This window comes from Astatotilapia calliptera, chromosome 22 (genome assembly GCF_964374335.1).
Source record: "Astatotilapia calliptera chromosome 22, fAstCal68.1, whole genome shotgun sequence".
NCBI lineage: Eukaryota > Metazoa > Chordata > Actinopteri > Cichliformes > Cichlidae > Astatotilapia > Astatotilapia calliptera.
Genome location: NC_137442.1, coordinates 27,485,087 through 27,501,902, shown reverse-complemented (window position 1 = coordinate 27,501,902; position 16,816 = coordinate 27,485,087). Strand labels below are relative to the sequence as shown.

General features: G+C 41.4%; 1 protein-coding gene across 11 annotated transcripts in view; it reads right to left on the bottom strand.

Annotated features, from left to right (window-relative positions):
* The window catches only part of phactr4a (phosphatase and actin regulator 4a), a 39,002-nt gene that overhangs the window by 2,525 nt on the left and 19,661 nt on the right, over positions 1–16,816 (bottom strand). For 7 of the 11 annotated variants that reach the window (XM_026155839.2, XM_026155837.2, XM_026155841.2 and 4 more), the window contains 9 exons: positions 13,263–13,433; positions 13,093–13,173; positions 11,822–13,015; positions 9,847–10,215; positions 7,029–7,160; positions 5,956–6,532; positions 5,215–5,447; positions 1,925–2,084; positions 1,611–1,666 (listed from right to left, as the gene is read on the bottom strand). In XM_026155839.2, the coding sequence (XP_026011624.2) occupies positions 1,611–1,666; positions 1,925–2,084; positions 5,215–5,447; positions 5,956–6,532; positions 7,029–7,160; positions 9,847–10,215; positions 11,822–13,015; positions 13,093–13,173; positions 13,263–13,433 (2,973 nt within the window). The remainder of the gene's footprint in view (positions 1–1,610; positions 1,667–1,924; positions 2,085–5,214; positions 5,448–5,955; positions 6,533–7,028; positions 7,161–9,846; positions 10,216–11,821; positions 13,016–13,092; positions 13,174–13,262; positions 13,434–16,816) is intronic. The other 4 variants (XM_026155835.2, XM_026155843.2, XM_026155844.2 and 1 more) reach the window with 4 other exon arrangements.

The window sequence follows — 16,816 nt, the reverse complement described above, 5'->3', positions numbered from 1 at the left end:
TCAGGCAAAAAATATAGAAGTGTTGAAATACTTGAGGCAGTTTGTCCATCGGAGGGCACTCACTCTACAACATCCCTGTTGGGAACAACCACCACAGGTTTGGGCCTGTACTGAGTTCACTAGGCTCCGGGCATCGTTCCACTCTCTGGGTTCATTTAAGCTAACAGTGGCGATCAGGACAAGCAGTCACACAGAGGTTAACCCAGGGTTTCCCCTACACGTTCGCATGAAGCCGTGGTGATGGTAGCATCTGACCAATCTTTCACGGATCCTATAGCTCGTCTTCCACAGGACAGGACTCCTGTGAGTGCTGCAGCTCGCCAACATAAGAGTGAATCTAGATAACAAAAAGATACCCTAGGAATACTGACGTTGCTTCACAGTACAGGCCTCTGATCCGAGCAAAGTGGAAACAAGTATTTACTTGTAAACTTGTGACAATAAGAGCAGATTATTTTAAACTGCAGTATCATCTTATCGTAGTTAAGGACTCATAAATATCTCAGTTTGTTTCGTTTATCTGAAATTTTTTTTTTTTTTAAATCAACAAATACCAGTATGTATGCTGGTTACAGAACATTGGTTTTCCAGCACCAGCAGTTGAAAGTCCATCACTTTGATTTCAGGTTAATGGTTAAAAGGAATAACACACTGTGTACAGCTTCTGGAATTGTGCTGTGCAGCTATACTGCACACGTTTCAGTTACTTCACTACTGCATGCGATTTCTCTCCCACCGCACAGATTCTGGATAACGAGGACAGATTGTATTAAATTCTAAACAAAGAGTGGGGATTTGTACACAGCCCTTGGTAAGCTTGTTCAAATTTGTACTGCAGCCCAGAGATTCAGGAACTACACAGGAGAAGGCATCAACCACAGAATGATAACAGACAGGACAGCAATGCTCCATCTACATTTTCATCTGAACTGAACGCAAAATGTTATTTTTGTGAAGTAAACAGAGGGGAAAAACATAAATACAAATCAGAATTTAATTTATTTCCATCACATGCGGCAGCAACCCGAGGTCCTTAATAAGTTCAGTGTCTGCTGTGAGGCCTGAATTTGAATACCTCCGACAGTCTCTTAACTAAAGCAGAGCAGCAGCACTGACAGAGCTGCCTGGTGACTGACCACGAGACAGATGGACTTGATATAGTAAATGTAGTGGCTGTGACTCATTAATCGCACGTGTTTGCTGCCATGTCTGGAAGGCAATGAGTAATTTAGACTCAACATCAATATGGACAACAAGCAGACGTGCCGAGTTGAAGAGCCTAAAGGAACATTGGATAAATAACTGATTCAGGCTCTCTAACGTGCACTGGTGTATTTATTCAAGTCACACACAAACTTGTAATTAAGTGCTCTCAGACCCAATAATGTCCAGACTGCTGTGTGTTTAGTGACACCCGTGGTGCCTGAGGCAAAAAGGAAAAACATTTTACAGATGAGTGAATGACTAATGCTCTCTATTGATTTCAAAGATGAGAAAATAGAAAGTGGGCTTCTTAACATTACAGCGCAGACGAATGAGATGCGAGTAAACACACAGCTGAATGGAGACGTGAAGGATGGAGAGAGCAAGAAATGGAGGAAGAGGCTCACCTGGAAGGATGTTCCTCTGCTCCAGCTCTTTTGCTGTGGGTCTCTGACTCAGCCGCCTGAGGGAAGACAATATTTCAGACGGAGCATATTTTTCTTTGGCTTCATTAGATAAATAGTGAAGAGTAGACAGGAAAGTGAGAGAGGGTGTGTTTTGAAGAAGAAAGTGAAGTGCTGCAGATATCGATCTCACTCTACTTTTTTGAGTTTGCTGCATGTTAATGTGAAGCCAACTAAAAAATAAAACTATTCAGGCCCCATTTTTTCCCCAAAACTGTCTTAACTTTACTCTCGGTGCCTAAAAAAAAAAACTTTACCGTGTCAGTGTGGTCCCGATCTTGTTCCTCAGTTCCTCCCACTGCTCCTTATTGTTCCAGCTCATGCCATCATTGTTATCCTGAGTCTCCTTCTCTCGCTCTTGTCGCTCCAGTTTCAGCGCCAGCGTGTCCTTCCTCTTCACTCGACTCGCCAGCCCACCTGTTACACACAAGAGGCATGTTTATACATCCAACAACATGCCTACACCTGCATCATCTTTACACAGCTGAACATGGACATTTCAAAGAAGCTAATAAAGACCAAGTGCTTAAAGCTATAGTTAGTAAGAGCTCAGAGCCAGTATCCTCAGTGTGAGAAGCAAAAGGATCAAAGCAGTTTCAAGGAAAATTATGGAGACCAGTTTCCCCAAAAAGATAAAAGGATTCATTTCCAATTACCTGGTGAATTTATGAACATGCTGGAAATCTTCAGCAAGCAACAGATGATTTTTTCAGTTTTTACAATTAATCATATTTTTTATTGTCTGTCTATATCTATATCTATATCTATATATATATATTTATATATATATATATATATATTTATATATATATATATATATATATATATATATATATATATATATATATATATATTTATATATATATATATATATTTATATATATATATATATATATATATATATATATATATATATATATATATATATATATATATATATATATATATATATATATATATATATATATATATATATATATATATATATATATATATATATATATATATATATATTTTTTTTTTTTTTTTTTTTTTTTTTTTTTACACATTCTGTCAGTCAAAGTTCTTAGAAAGAAAATCTGAATCGACAAAAAAGAAAGAAAAGAAATCTGAGGAATCTGAATCAGTGAAGAAAACTGTTATTGGTCCATCTGTTATTGGTAAGACATGAAGAAAAATCCAGTAACTTCTTCATGTTTCCTCAAATACAGTCAAGGTTGAAGCTGTCTTTAGAGGAAAAGCAAAAGCAGCAGAGACACCTCAGGACATCTGACAACTAGAAATATGGACTAATGAGTAAGAATGCGGGAATTCTGGTTATAGTTGTAGCTTTTTTTTTTTTTTTAAGAGGAAAAAAAAAATAACTGGATGGTAACCGTGTGTGGTTAACACAGTGGATAGATGGAGAAGCCGTGGAAAATTTATTCAGAATTCAAGGAAACATCTAACCACATTTAATAGCTGGTTTGACCTTAATGAGATCATCATTATTTTTAAAGCAGGAAACTGTGCTGGTGTGGTGAGTTAGAGTGAAAGCAAAGCAGCCAATCACAGCTCCGTGTATGTAAAAAGTCCTTGAAGACCACTAGAATAAACTGTGTGCAAAGCAAAGCATTCAGAAGAGAATGTTAAAGGAAAAAAAGACAGAGACTTTGCTTCATGTACACTTTCTTCTTATGATTTTTCAAAGTCTTGATGTCTTTAGAATTGTTGTTGCCCGTAGAAAGTAAAAATAATGAACTGCCCTTTAGGCCTCTGGCAGGTGGTGTCCAGAAAAATCTACAAAGTGAGACAATTTTTTCCCAAAGAACAGAGCATCACGAGGAAAGAAACTGGCAGATCGGTTATTGACAGTCTTATGTAAATTAGGAGACCCACAGTCTTCCATCACTTTGAATTAGAGCTGGGCGATAGAACGATAACGATATGTATCGCGATATAACTTTTACTCGATAGAGAAATTAAGCTATCGCGATAGACCTCGCCGCTCTTGTCCTCTTAAAAAAAAAAAAAAAAAAAAAAAGGTCAGCCAATCCAAATTAAGTAGCGCAGAGCCGAACCAATCACAGCCGCAGCGTCACGTCGCGTGACTTGTTACGTACAGCACAAGTGCCAAGCCGCACGTGTGTTTGTTTGGGAAGCAGCCAGCGCGTAATGGAGGAAATGAGTGTGCCGACTAGAAAAATCAACCGAGCGTGACCGAAGAGAAAACAGATGATGGTTCCAATGCCGGAGAGATTGTCAAACGGAAGAGCCATAGAAGCTCCGTAGTGTGAAGGTATTTCGGCTATTTCAAGTCTGACAAAAAACAGAGTAGCGTGCACTGTAAATTGTGCTGAAAGCAAGTCTGGAAATACAATAAACTGGTGCATGCGTCACACTGTGCGCAACGTTATTGTTTCGGTGAAATGAATTTCTACAATACTGTTACTGTTAATTCTACTCTCTGCAGTGTTTAAATGCTTACATATACACACAGTTACTGTCCCTCCACACATACGACTCGGCTCTGCTTCTATGCCCCAGCTTTGTTTACTTTTTCCCACCGAGGCTTCTAGACTTCTGATTGGCCAACATTTCTGCACAGTTAGGAATCTAGCGCCACCTGCTGCTTTGGCATGTTCATAGCAGCGTTTTCCTTCATTTCTCCCTTTACGTGTGGACGGGATTATTTTTTAAAACGGAAACGGAAAATCTCCGTTTTCAAAAATACCCGTGTACGTGTGGACGTAGCCTCAGTCTCTGACTGGAAGCGCTAATTCGTCATTCGGCTTTTGTCAGACTAAAGTAACTGTTAAAACTGTTTGAAAAGCTAAGCTATACAACAAGGAGAGATTGAGAATTTCCTTTTAGTTCTCAGTTTATTTGATATTGACAAAGTTAGTCAGTTTTGTCTGTTCTTCTGTAAAACAAACTAAGATTTATTTTTAGAATTAATATTTTGTTTCTAAGTGGAATTGACAATTTAGTCTGTTTCGTTTGTTCTATTTTGAAACTTAAACGCTTTAGCGGCTGCCTTTTGTGTAGTTTGCAATATTTGTCTTTATTTATCTGAAAAAGTCTCATGTTCCTTAAGTACATCTACCCTGTTGAACTTATTATGGGAAATAAATATTTAAATAAAAACAAGCTGCTGATTATTTCACATTTTACTTGTGAGCAACGGCACATTTAAATCTTACAAATATAGTTATTTGGCTTATATCGTGATAGATATCGTTATCGCCTGAAATGAAAAAAACATATCGTGATATGAAAAAATCTCATATCGCCCAGCTCTACTTTGAATGTTTTCAGTTATTATGCTTGAGGAACATTGAAACCATAAACCTGACAGCTTTAAGATGTCAGTGCTTTAGGAAGTATTTCCCATTACACTGATATTTTAAGTATTACATATCACATCCTTTACTTTTATTGAAAACAATTTCCTGAAATGAGAGACACTAATTTGGCTGTGAGCTGAGGTGAAAACTATTTTCTATTCATCTTAATGTACTTAAAGATAAGTGGGATTTTTAAATGTCACTTTACAAGTGGAACTTACTTGGAGGGCCTTCCTCGTCTTCATCACTTTCTTCGTCTTCTCTGTACAGGATGGGGCCATCTGAGTCCGACTCCTCCTCGCTGTCTCCAGGGCCTCCACCCTCAGGGATGACGGACACTCTGGGGTCTCCAATCAAACCTCTCCTGCTGCGGGGCTCCAGCTCCGGCTGGTTGGACGGCTTAGGGGTAAGTTTGCGCATCTCCTCTTCAATGTCAAAGTCATCGTCTTCTGGCCTGTGAAGGAACACAGCAGCTGTTAAAGAGCAATAAGCCCACCCTGTCACAAACCCACACATTGCATTTGGGAGCAATTGGGTGGGGTGCTATTATAAAATATTTGCTGTGAATTTGAAAACTACTTCTGCTTGAAATGCCCATCCCTGGTGCGCAGCTGAGGCAATAAAACAGAGGTCGTTTGCCTCCATCAAACAACATCTGTTTGTACCGATTTGTATAGAAGACTCAAAGGCGTTTAATTTTGATATAACAGTTTAGCCACACACTATGTTTGCAGCAGCTCATTCAAACTTTGAACAGTTTTATTATTATGATGTGGTTTAAGCACATTAACCCACATCAAACTATTCTGTCATGAAGCTACGTTTCCAAAATAAAGCCAAATGTGCCTCTTGATTTGTTATGCATCTGCATATTCCAAACATAAATAAAAATAAAACCTGTGCCTACCCAGTGTTGGTCACTATATAATGAGTGCATAATGTGAAGCATATGGAGCACTTACAGCCTAAGTGGTTCGATGGTGATGGGGAGAGAGTGCCGTGAGTTAAGCCCCACTTCTGTGGGGATCGCTGGTGGTACCTCAAACAGCAGTGAGTGGGCTCTATGGGAACCGTCTGGGTTTGGCTGAGGTGCACCGGGACTGGCCAGAGCCCTAGAGATGCGAACATGTAGAGGGAGGAGTGGAGGCTGGCTGGGTGGCTCGGTGGTTGGGCTCGGCGGGTTAATTTGCGTCGTGGGGATGGGACCTGTGGAGGGGATGCTGGGTGGCTGGAGCGACTGAACCCTGGGGGGAGATGGAGGTATGTGGGTGGGCGGTAAAAGCAGAGGCTCAGTGGAGGTCTCAGGAACTGCTCCATTTGTCTTCTCCTCTGTGGTATTTCCTTTCAGGACAGCAGGGGGCACCAGAACAGGGGCAGGGGAGGGCTCACGGGTGGCAGACTCTGGGGTCTGACTGGGAGGAGAAGGATCCACAGAAAGGTGCTTGATGACAGGGGTTGTCCTCTTTGGTGGGGTTGGCGGAGAGCGTTTGGTTGGTACCGGGACAACACCTACACCAGAGCCAGCCTGTGAAAGCTCTGCTGTTAAAAAGAGAATCAACAACAAGTCAGTACCTGTTATAAAGCATGATGACAACATATACAACCTATCATGAGCAGGTTTAGACGCACATTCAATCTGTAAATGAGTATGGTTAGTTTTATTAACAAAAATGAACAAAAAGCAAATCTGTCATTTTTAGTGAGGGAGAGATGTTCCTGTTAATTCAGAGCTGGCTGCTGAGTCAGTGGAGGGTAACACAGGTATTAGCTGTATCAGCAGGCTTTTAATGAACATTCCAGTGTGATGAGCACGCTTGGAGCATTTTGAGAATTAAATGCCCACCACATTTCCATGCAGAGCTTTTTTGCCATACATTAGCTGAGCTAAAAAACAGCTACAACCACAAAACACATGCGATGGAGGTCTGGGGTTAAATGAAGGTGAGGTATTCCCTGTTGTATGAAGTTTGTGGCTCTATTCCACCTCTCCAGGCTTTACTACAACAGACCGGGATTGTGGCGCCCCTCTGGGTACCTGAGCAGCACTGGCCAGCCCTGTGACGCAGGTACAAGGGTAGAGAAAAGTAGAGGCCGAGCTCACTCTGGCGTCTCCAGCTGGTCCAGTAACAAGGCTGTCTGACCTTAGAGCCCCTGTTCAACGTGGAAGCTGGCAAAAATGAGTGGAGATGTCAGGGATAGGGCTGGGTTTACATTCCAAGTTGGGAGATGAATATGAGAGGGAGGGGGTTCAGATAATGGTTTCTTGGCTTTACTTTGCCAGAAGCAGAGTGTACATCCATCATTACACAGTAAACAACTTCTGTGGAAAAATATCTCAGAGCAAAAGATAAGCACTTTCCTCATTGCATTTAAAAAAAAAAAAAAAAAACCCACTAAAGTGTGGTGTGGTAAACATTCTTGACAGTTCAGGGAATTAAATCACAGGGAAATTATGTTTCTTCTCATTTTGGCTGGCCCATCAGCAGCAGCTACAATCACATATACATATCAGCTGGACTCAATATTATTATTATTATTATTATTATTATTATTATTATTATTATCATCATCATCATCATCATCATCAGCCTTTTTATTGCAGGTCTAAATTAAAACCCTAAATGTAAATATCAGTCTCAAATGCACAATACTGGTCATTAAATGATTTACACATCACACAGCATAGTTTTTAATATAACACAGCCTTAAAAAGTAGGAACAAAGCATCACAGAGGGAACAGAAATGAAAACTGAAAACAGAAGATGAGACCTTTTCTTTATCACAATCATATACTGCAGTAACGTGCAACGCTTGACAAAAGGCAGTGGAATGTGTCACTGCCACAGAGAATCAGCAGGTTTCAGATACAGTGCTGTAAACAGGAGCAGCTGTGGCATGCTGGGACAAAGAGATAAATACTAAAAGCCAATCCTTTTTTTTTTTTTTCCATAAATCTGCCTTACTACTAATGCTGCATAAGAGGAGCAAGCTCGTGCGTGTCTCCTCGACTGAGAGTGGCGGAAACACCGAAACTTCACAACTGGTGACATACTGGAAAGCACACACATCAGTGACATCCGTGGACAAGTACGGATATTCTGTATATCAGGATTACATCATGTTCAAATGGTGAAGTAAAAGCAGCACATTTACAACTTCAAATCCACTAAAGAGCAATTCTACTACTGTGAGCTTTTAATACTTTTAATGAGGTCTGAAACACCTGTATCTAAGTCACAATTTATTTTTAATTGCATATATCACTACATGAACTATCTTAATTGCCCCTTGGGGACAAATGAAGTCTTTCTGATTCTGAACTATGTGAGCCCTTTGGCCAATAACAAAAGCTGACTGTAGTAAGGGTTTAGCAAACATGGAGGTTTGGGTTAGAGCATGCCTCACCAAAGAGAGAAATTAGCTGGAAAAGGTTGAAGTCATCAGTCTACATTCAGTCCATTGAAAATGTCTATAAATGGAGACAACTTAGTTCTGTGGTCATTTTCTTATAAGTGGGATGAAGCACAAAGCTGATCTGTGACCTCAGACAAGCAGCTCAGAACAACAACTAAAGATGTAAAGGAAGTTAACTAACATGTCTGTTCATGACTGTATGCAGATCACTGATCAGGCATTGTTTTGTGTTTGTGTGATCCTGAATGTCAAAGTCAAGCTGGTAACAAGAATGACCTTGACAAACAACAGTCAGTGTTTGGATGAGCATGTGATTACTATGAGACAGTTTTCCTTATTTGTAGCTCTGTTGCAGCAAGATGTTTGGTTCTAGGCTGGCCTGGCTAAGTGCTTAGCTAACCTTTTCTGTAAGGACCAAAACAGAAAGAAAGAAGGACAAGGGGGAAAAAAAGCACTTCTATCTACTTATATGGACTATTTTTACTTGCACATTACTTTTCTCAGTTTATACATATATTAAAAAAACACCTATACTTTAATCTTAATAACTGTACAGTACTCTGTTATTGTAACTATTTTCCATGATGTAAATATTTTCTCCTGTAAACGTTGTGTATGTTTCTGTTCTGTTTATATATGTGCTTTTATTCTGCTGCTGTTACAACCAAATTTCTCCTTGTGGGACAATTAAAGGATTATTCTATTCAGTTCTTTCAGATAGAATCACAATGTCTTTGAATTCGCTAATAGTCAAACCTGCAAGATCTAAATATGAAACGAAGTCATAATCACGCTGTTATTCATATACAAGTCACTGAACAAGGCCTTTTTCACAGCATCTATTTTAACGTGAACTACAGTTGTAATAATGACTTTAATGACAGATCGGTTCTATGAAGGCAGAGCCTTTACTATGGTAAATAGTATTTACCTAATGTTCCATGTAAATATGATGAATTAAACAAAGACTTTGCAAACATATCCTTTCTAACAGCAAAAAAAACCCCAGACTTGGGCCCTGTCTATTCCAAGTAGCTAAAAGTGTCCAGCACCATGTATTTGCTGAAGTCTGTAGAAAGACTTATCTGGTCATGTATAACATACCTTTCCCATAAACAACGGGGGAAAAACTCTGAAACACTCACTGATCTCCAGAGTTTGACCTGTGACCTAAGGAACAATGTCCACCATGCACCTGCTTTTCTATTAGAAAATTTTTCCATTATTCTATTTTTCCACCAGAAGTACCACTACTACAGTCAGCGACACTTTAAACCCAGCATTGAAATGTCATTTAATAGCCTCTTTTTCTAAAAACCAAAACATCTTCCCTCTGTCGTCTTTGTACTTGCTCCTAAAAAGGCCATTTTGGGATTTCGTTTGATGAATCCTGTAAAAACAAACAATGTAAAACAGCAGAAGCAGGCAACAAACTCACCAAGCAGTGCAGGGTTGCTGTTGCGGTTGGTGGGTTTTGGTGGGGGGACAGGAGGTTGTTTGGCATGGGGAGGAACGGGGGGCGGTGTGTCAGAGTCAGTTGAGGAAGCAGCAATGAGGGAAGGTCGGGAAGCGTCATCTATAATTAGGGACACCGTCCTTGGGGGTTTGGCTATAGATACAGCAGCAGAGGAGGAGGAAGACGAAGACGAAGAGGATGAAGACGAGGAGGGGGTCGGACTCCTGGTGGACTCATAGATAGGACTAGCGAGGAACTTGGGGGGGAGCAAAGCTTGTTTGGGTGGGAGAGGCAATTGCTGTGAGTCCTGTGTTGGAGGAGTGTCAGGGGTGAAGCGGACACCAGCAGACTCTACAGAGGGGGTAGACACACACGCGCACACACACATTAAAGACAAGGTCACAATAAGGTGCTGCATAAACACAAAATGCTGCTGCATAAACAGGAAACATGAAAGGGAACGCTGAAGGAGAAGCTGATGCCCGAGTCAGGCTTATAAAATAATAGAGCTTAACCAGAGGGAGGGCAACTCGGATCAAGGTTCTGCAATTATTAGAGGATGAGAGGCAACGTGAATCACATGATGTAAAAATCACACACAGCAGACAAGGAGGAGGATCAAAGATGCACGGAGGGGTCTTAATGATTTGTTTTCCCGCTTTTCGTGTTCACCTAGATTCATGTATCTAAGCTCAGCATTTACCGGTTCATCTTCATTAGCCCATCAAAATAAGGGTTTAGTCATTTACTAAAAATGCCTTTGCAACACCATCAGGACACTGATTAGCAGCGGTTTCATCATAGCTAAGCATCCACTGATTAAGAAAACAGGCACAGACACAAGAAATTACATCGCAGATTCAAATTGGTTTCATCAACTAAACAGGTAAACAACAGATACGACAGCAAATTTGAATTGCCATCGTATCTGTTGGTCGATAACAAAATATCAACCAACAGATAATTTAACTTGCAGACAAAAATGCTTAGATTATAATAAACTGCCTTGGTAGTAGTCCACTTGAAACATTTAAGTCACTACAAGCTTAGTAAGTAACTCCTTTTCCCTACATGAAATGCAGATACAGTGGCTCTGGAAGTGCCACTACACTGATGCAGAAGCAAAAGTTGTTTAAGATGAAATAAGGCAAAATCATTGTTCTTACACAATATGGGAAACTTGCAGCTTGTGAAATCCAGACATGTGCTACACACACTACTGGCTCCTAACAACTACTCACTCACAGGCCTACAGGAGTTATTCAATTTAAAAAAAATTAATTAAAAAAAAATCAGTTCCTACAACGTGAATCAGCTGTCTTTTGTACAATAACTTAAAAAAAAAAAAAAAGGCAGGCAAGACTTCATCAGAAAGCTGAGCACCTGTACTGCAAAACTGCACAATTTCAGGATGTATTTTTGATAATTCACTGCAGACAACTTCAAAAGGTGCATTGTGGGTAAACCTTTCATGATCAGATCACTGTGTGCTGGTTCATGTCCAGAGTGACTGCTCTTTACTTGACACAGAAAGCTCAAGCCCATCAGTGCAGTCACATTTTCATGAAATCGCAATTATCAAAGATGGCCATGTTGCTCATAACATGACAAAAGGTTGAAATTAAACCTGCAAACCACACCTTAGTATATTTTGTGTTGAATTGTGGTTTTCATTCCTTGAGCAAGTAGAAGGTCAAATTAACATTTGGTGAGTATGTAAGAAATATATTTTGACACAAAAGGAAGCTGAAAGATGAGACTGGTATCAAAAAGTAAGTTAAAAGGAAACCATCCGTTTACTGTAAGATGTTCTGGCCAGCCACCTAAACCAAACGGTGATATAGACGAACTTTCAGTTTGTCCAAAATGCACTTTTTCAAGTTTCCTTCAGTGAGTTATCAAAAAGCAGATCAAACAACTTGGGTATCACTAAAGGCTTCTGAGAGAGAGACCTCACCTGATCGTTCTCTGAACTCTGCAGGGGCTACGTATCTGGGCAGGGTGCTCCTTCGGTCAGACTCTGACGCAGGGCGAACTTTCTTGCTTTCCTCTGAGGAGCTCTTCTGGAGAGGAGGCCTCAAGTCAATCTCAGAGGCAGGCCTGATGATAGGCTGAAAGTTGTCCACAGACCGCTGGGGTCCTGGCCTCTCTCTCTCATTTCTTTTGGCCCAGTTATCCCGTTTGTCCTCCCTCTCTACTCGAGCATCTTTCCTCTCGTGGTTTTCTCTGTCCCTGTCATCTTTGTTCTCTCGCCAGTCTCTCTCGGGACGCCGATCCCTCTCTTCTCTCCTGTCTCTGTCATCCCTTTTTTCTCTTTCATCACGCTTCCTATTTTCTCTGTCCTCCCGCTCGCGGCGTTCTCTTTCATCCCTGTCTCTCCTTTCCCTGTCGTCCCTATCCCTCTTGTCCCTCTCATCCCGCTCTCGTCGTTCTCTTTCATCTCTGTCTTTCCTGTCCTTCTCTTCGCGGACTCGACGCTCCCTCTCATCCCGATCCCTCCTTTCAAGGTCCTCCCGGTCCCGCCTCTTGTCCTCGTCGCGGTCCCGCCTCTTGTCCTCGTCGCGGTCCCGCCTCTTGTCCTCGTCGCGGTCCCGCCTCTTGTCCTCGTCGCGGTCCCGCCTCTTGTCCTCGTCGCGGTCCCGCCTCTCACGCTCGTCCCGGTCCCGCCGTTCTCTGTCTCTATCTGTCCTTTCATCCCTCCATTCTCGCCTTTCTCTGTAGTCTCTCTCTTCTCTCCGGTCAACTCCACCATCCCTTTCTCTTTCCTCTCGCCTATCCCTTTCTTCCCTGTCCTTCTTTTCATCTCTGCCGTCTCTTCTCTCATCTCTACGGTATCTATCATCTTGTTGAGACCCTCGAGGTAGAGTTCCTCCTTTCTTATCAATATCTGATGGCAGACGGCTTCGTTTGTCTACATCAACAGCGAGCCGTGCATGAGTGTCCACATCCAGCGGTGCCCGGTTACTTCGAGAAGCGTCAGACGGCACTCGGTTACGACGTTCATCTAGTTGGGGTAGCCTGGAATTCACCTTAATGTCCGACTCCCCTCGAGACACTCGCACCCCCGCTTCTGAGAATCTGTCCACATCCATTGGCACAGGGTGACCATTTTTAACTGGTGGAGCTTTGGAGTGGTTCACTTCATTACTCTCTGTCAAAACAGTGAAACGAGTGTCCTTAAAGTTGGATCCAGTTCAGCCACAGAATGCGTATTACAGGTCTACCTACCGTTCTCTGGGTCGTCCTTTAGAACGCCTTTTGCTATTAACTCTTGGCGGCTTTTCCTAACTGAAATCTTCCTCTCCAAAACTAAAACAAAAAGTAAAAACACATACATTAAGCACTGTGTAATGATTTACACAACATGCAAACGCGACAAAATCCTGTAGTAACCATACCTATGGATGTTTCTGTGAACTTGTCACTTGGCTTCTTCTTCCTCCATTTCCAGGGCTTGAAGATATTTCCCATTTTGGAAAACTTGCCTTTACGTTTAGCTGGAGGCGTTCCTCCACCAGAGCTGCCTTCCTCACCTCCTTTTGTGCTCTGTTGTAGGTCAACCTCATCATCTGCATGAACAGGACACAGAAAAACAATTTCAACTCATGACAACACCCTCACACATTAATCCAGTGTCACACTTATCCCTTATTTTGAGAACATACAACCGTCTAATGTAAAAACTAAACAGCCTTTACAGGCTGCACCAGTGCAGGGCTGCCTTATTAACCGCCATAATGAAAACACTAACCTCTAAACAAGTCCAGTCCAAATTCCACTCCTCCACCTCCTATTTACAGGGTGGTGTGAATTAATGTGTGTGTGTGTGTGTGTGGGGGGGGGGGGGGGGGGGGTTGCCACTAAGGTGACAGTGGGGATTCAAGACCATGTGGTATTCTCCTCCATTTGTCACACCACCACTATCAAACCTGAAATATTCTTGGCTTTAAGGGGGAAAGTACATATCTGAGTTAGAATTGGTAAATGGACTGATTCTAAAATAGCGCTTTTCTACTCTCACTGAGCACTCAAAGCGCTTTATACAACTTGCGCATTCACCCAATCATAACCATTCACACAAGCACTTGATCTAAGGTTTTTAGTGCTTCTATCTAGCATTCACTCGCATTCTCACTCCAATGGATGCATTGGAGGGCAACATGGGGTTAGTATTTTGCCCAAGGATATTTGGCATGTAGACTGGAGGAGCCTGGAATCAAACCACCAACCTTCCTGTGAGTAGGTGACCGCTCTACCACCTGAGCTACAGCCACCCCCATTCTAGAACAGGAGCATTCCAGAGGAGGTGTTTTGAAAATCCCGAGAAAGCCATAAGTGGGTGTGAATCTACCATTATAATTCTTAGGCGGTGAGTCGGCAGCAGTTATAACTGTTACACAATACTGCACTGGAGCATGGCAGACAGTGACAGGAAGTCCTGTGGCATTTCAACGTTTAATGTCCCTGAAAGGAATATTAAAATGTGCTTATTTAGCTGTAGCGGTTAGACTACACATTTTATGCATCCCTCTCTACTATAAATGAGTTCATTTTATATTTTGGCAGTCAATGACATACCCAACAAGTTCCTTCAGGAACAGGTCCAGAGAGAATTTCTTAAAAATGCTATACACAGCATTTCGGTTACATTTCACACTCAGCCAGACCGGGCAAAGGTCAAACTAACAGATCGGCAAACTAGTCATTAGTCACCAATTCAAAATTCTTATAATTTTCTTATCTCAATATGCCTCACAGTGAGAAACTGAGCTGTGACCGGTGTGGCACAGGGTTTAGATAAATGTGACCATTGGTCAGAGTCCTCAGAACATTGTGCTCCACCCCCGAGGGGAATAAAAGACAAAAAGTCTGAAAATCTGGATAAAATCCTGGAGGGATAATGCAGAAAAATCAGTATTGAATGTCCATGATCTTTGGGCACGAAGGCCCACAGCGTTAATAACAGAAATGATTCTGTGATGATAATCACTGCAACAGCTCAGGAAATCACTCTGTCTAACCACAGTTTGCCATGCCATCCACAATTTGAAGCACTGTCATGGAAAGAAGAAGCCATATGATCCAGAATCGCCAAAGTATTCTTGAGGCCGAAACTCATTTAAAATGGACCGAGGCAATGTGGAAAAAACTGCTCTGTCATAAGACCAATGAAAAATTTTAAATGGTTTGGGAACACATTGATGCTTCTTGTTATTAACAGTCTATTTGTGTCTATAAAACTGGCAGATCTGGAAAGGCACCTTCAATGGTAAAAAGCACACACACAGGTTTTTGAGCACCGTATGATGCATCGAGACAATGTCATTGTTTGTCAATAACATTGTTTCATAGGAGGGAAGTCCAGGCACAGTACTGGATGGGTTTATACTATGATTAGCAGAGACAGCTACCTTGACAAACTATTAACTTTTTTTAAATTACTTTTTTTTTAATAATTAAAGTGTTGTATTGGTTAGAGCAGGGCGATATGACCAAAAATATTTATCACGATATACATTTGAAAAATTGCAAAAACAATATAACTGACGATATAATTGACACTAGACAAAATACTTTACAACTCCACAACTTTATTAGTGCTAAAGAAAAATAAATAAATAAATGTATTTTCACTTAAACAAGCAGCTGGTTTTTTTGGGTTTTTTTTTTTTTTTTTTATGTGCATTAAAGTTATATAAAAATTTAACAGTGAAAATGCAAATTCCTTGCTGACAGTTTAACCAAAAGGCATTTCCAGTGGAAATTGGCCGACATATCCTCAGCATGACCATGTATAATGTCCACGAAACTTAAAGAGGTTATACACACACAATACGGTAATATTATGTTGAAGCACAGTACGTATCACTCTGCGAGGCGCCTGCCTACGATAGCTGTAATGCTCCGACAATCCATCAAGCGGTGCGGGTTCGTAGCTTAGCAAAGTCGTACTAAAACATTTGACAGATTTTCGAGCGCCGTGTACGACATAAAATCGTTTTGAGGTCAGTAAACACAACCAGAATTCATACATAAGGCACACGGGATTATAAGGGGTGCTGACGATTTTCAGAAAAATCAAAGGATTGATTTTAAGCATGCTCTACCAAAAATAGTGCTTTGGTGTGTATCTGACGGACGAAAGCTAAACCAGTTCCACACCACTGAAGTTGCAGCATTTTTACAAACAAATTCTGGTTCATCCGTTTCATTCAACGATCCGCTTTCGCCCTTCTCATTCTCCGTCGCCGCCATGCTTTTTCCACCATGTGCATATGAAAACAAAGGCGCGTTTTACCCATATTCTATTGCGATATTTCATTGTCTTATTGTTGCCCAACGTTATACCGGTATTACCGTGAACAGTATGATATGGCCCAGCCCTAGTGTTGGTGTTAACCACAAGCTATCAAAAAATACTGATCCACCACAGCCACACTAACAGGGCTGCCTCTGACACAGATCTGTATGCATTTAATTTATAACGACCTGATGAAATATTTGCAGCAGGGTCATCCATCAAACTGTTAACTGACAGAATATTTCAAAATGGCATTTAATGACCAACCCCCCACCATTTGTCTCTGAAATCCTCGGGGGGGGTCATCCATGGCTCAAGCCCGGATGTTTTTTGAATGATCTCATGAAAGAATTGTTTATTAAGGGCAGGCGTGTTCAGGCATCAGTGTGTCACTGTTGATCAAAGGCCAAGTCACATCTGAAACTCTCCCATCTCTGACCACCCAACAATCTCACAGGAGACACTCTCCGGCAGCTCCAACCCAACTGCCTGTGTTGATTGATGGGGGATTGACAAACAGCATTCAATGAAAAATATCTGGGATTCCACCAGCTTTGTTGCAAAGCAGGTTGACCTAGTGACTAATTATGCTAAGGGGCATTAACCCTTTACAGCCGATCGGAGCGGGCACGCTCCATTTTGCGTAACTAT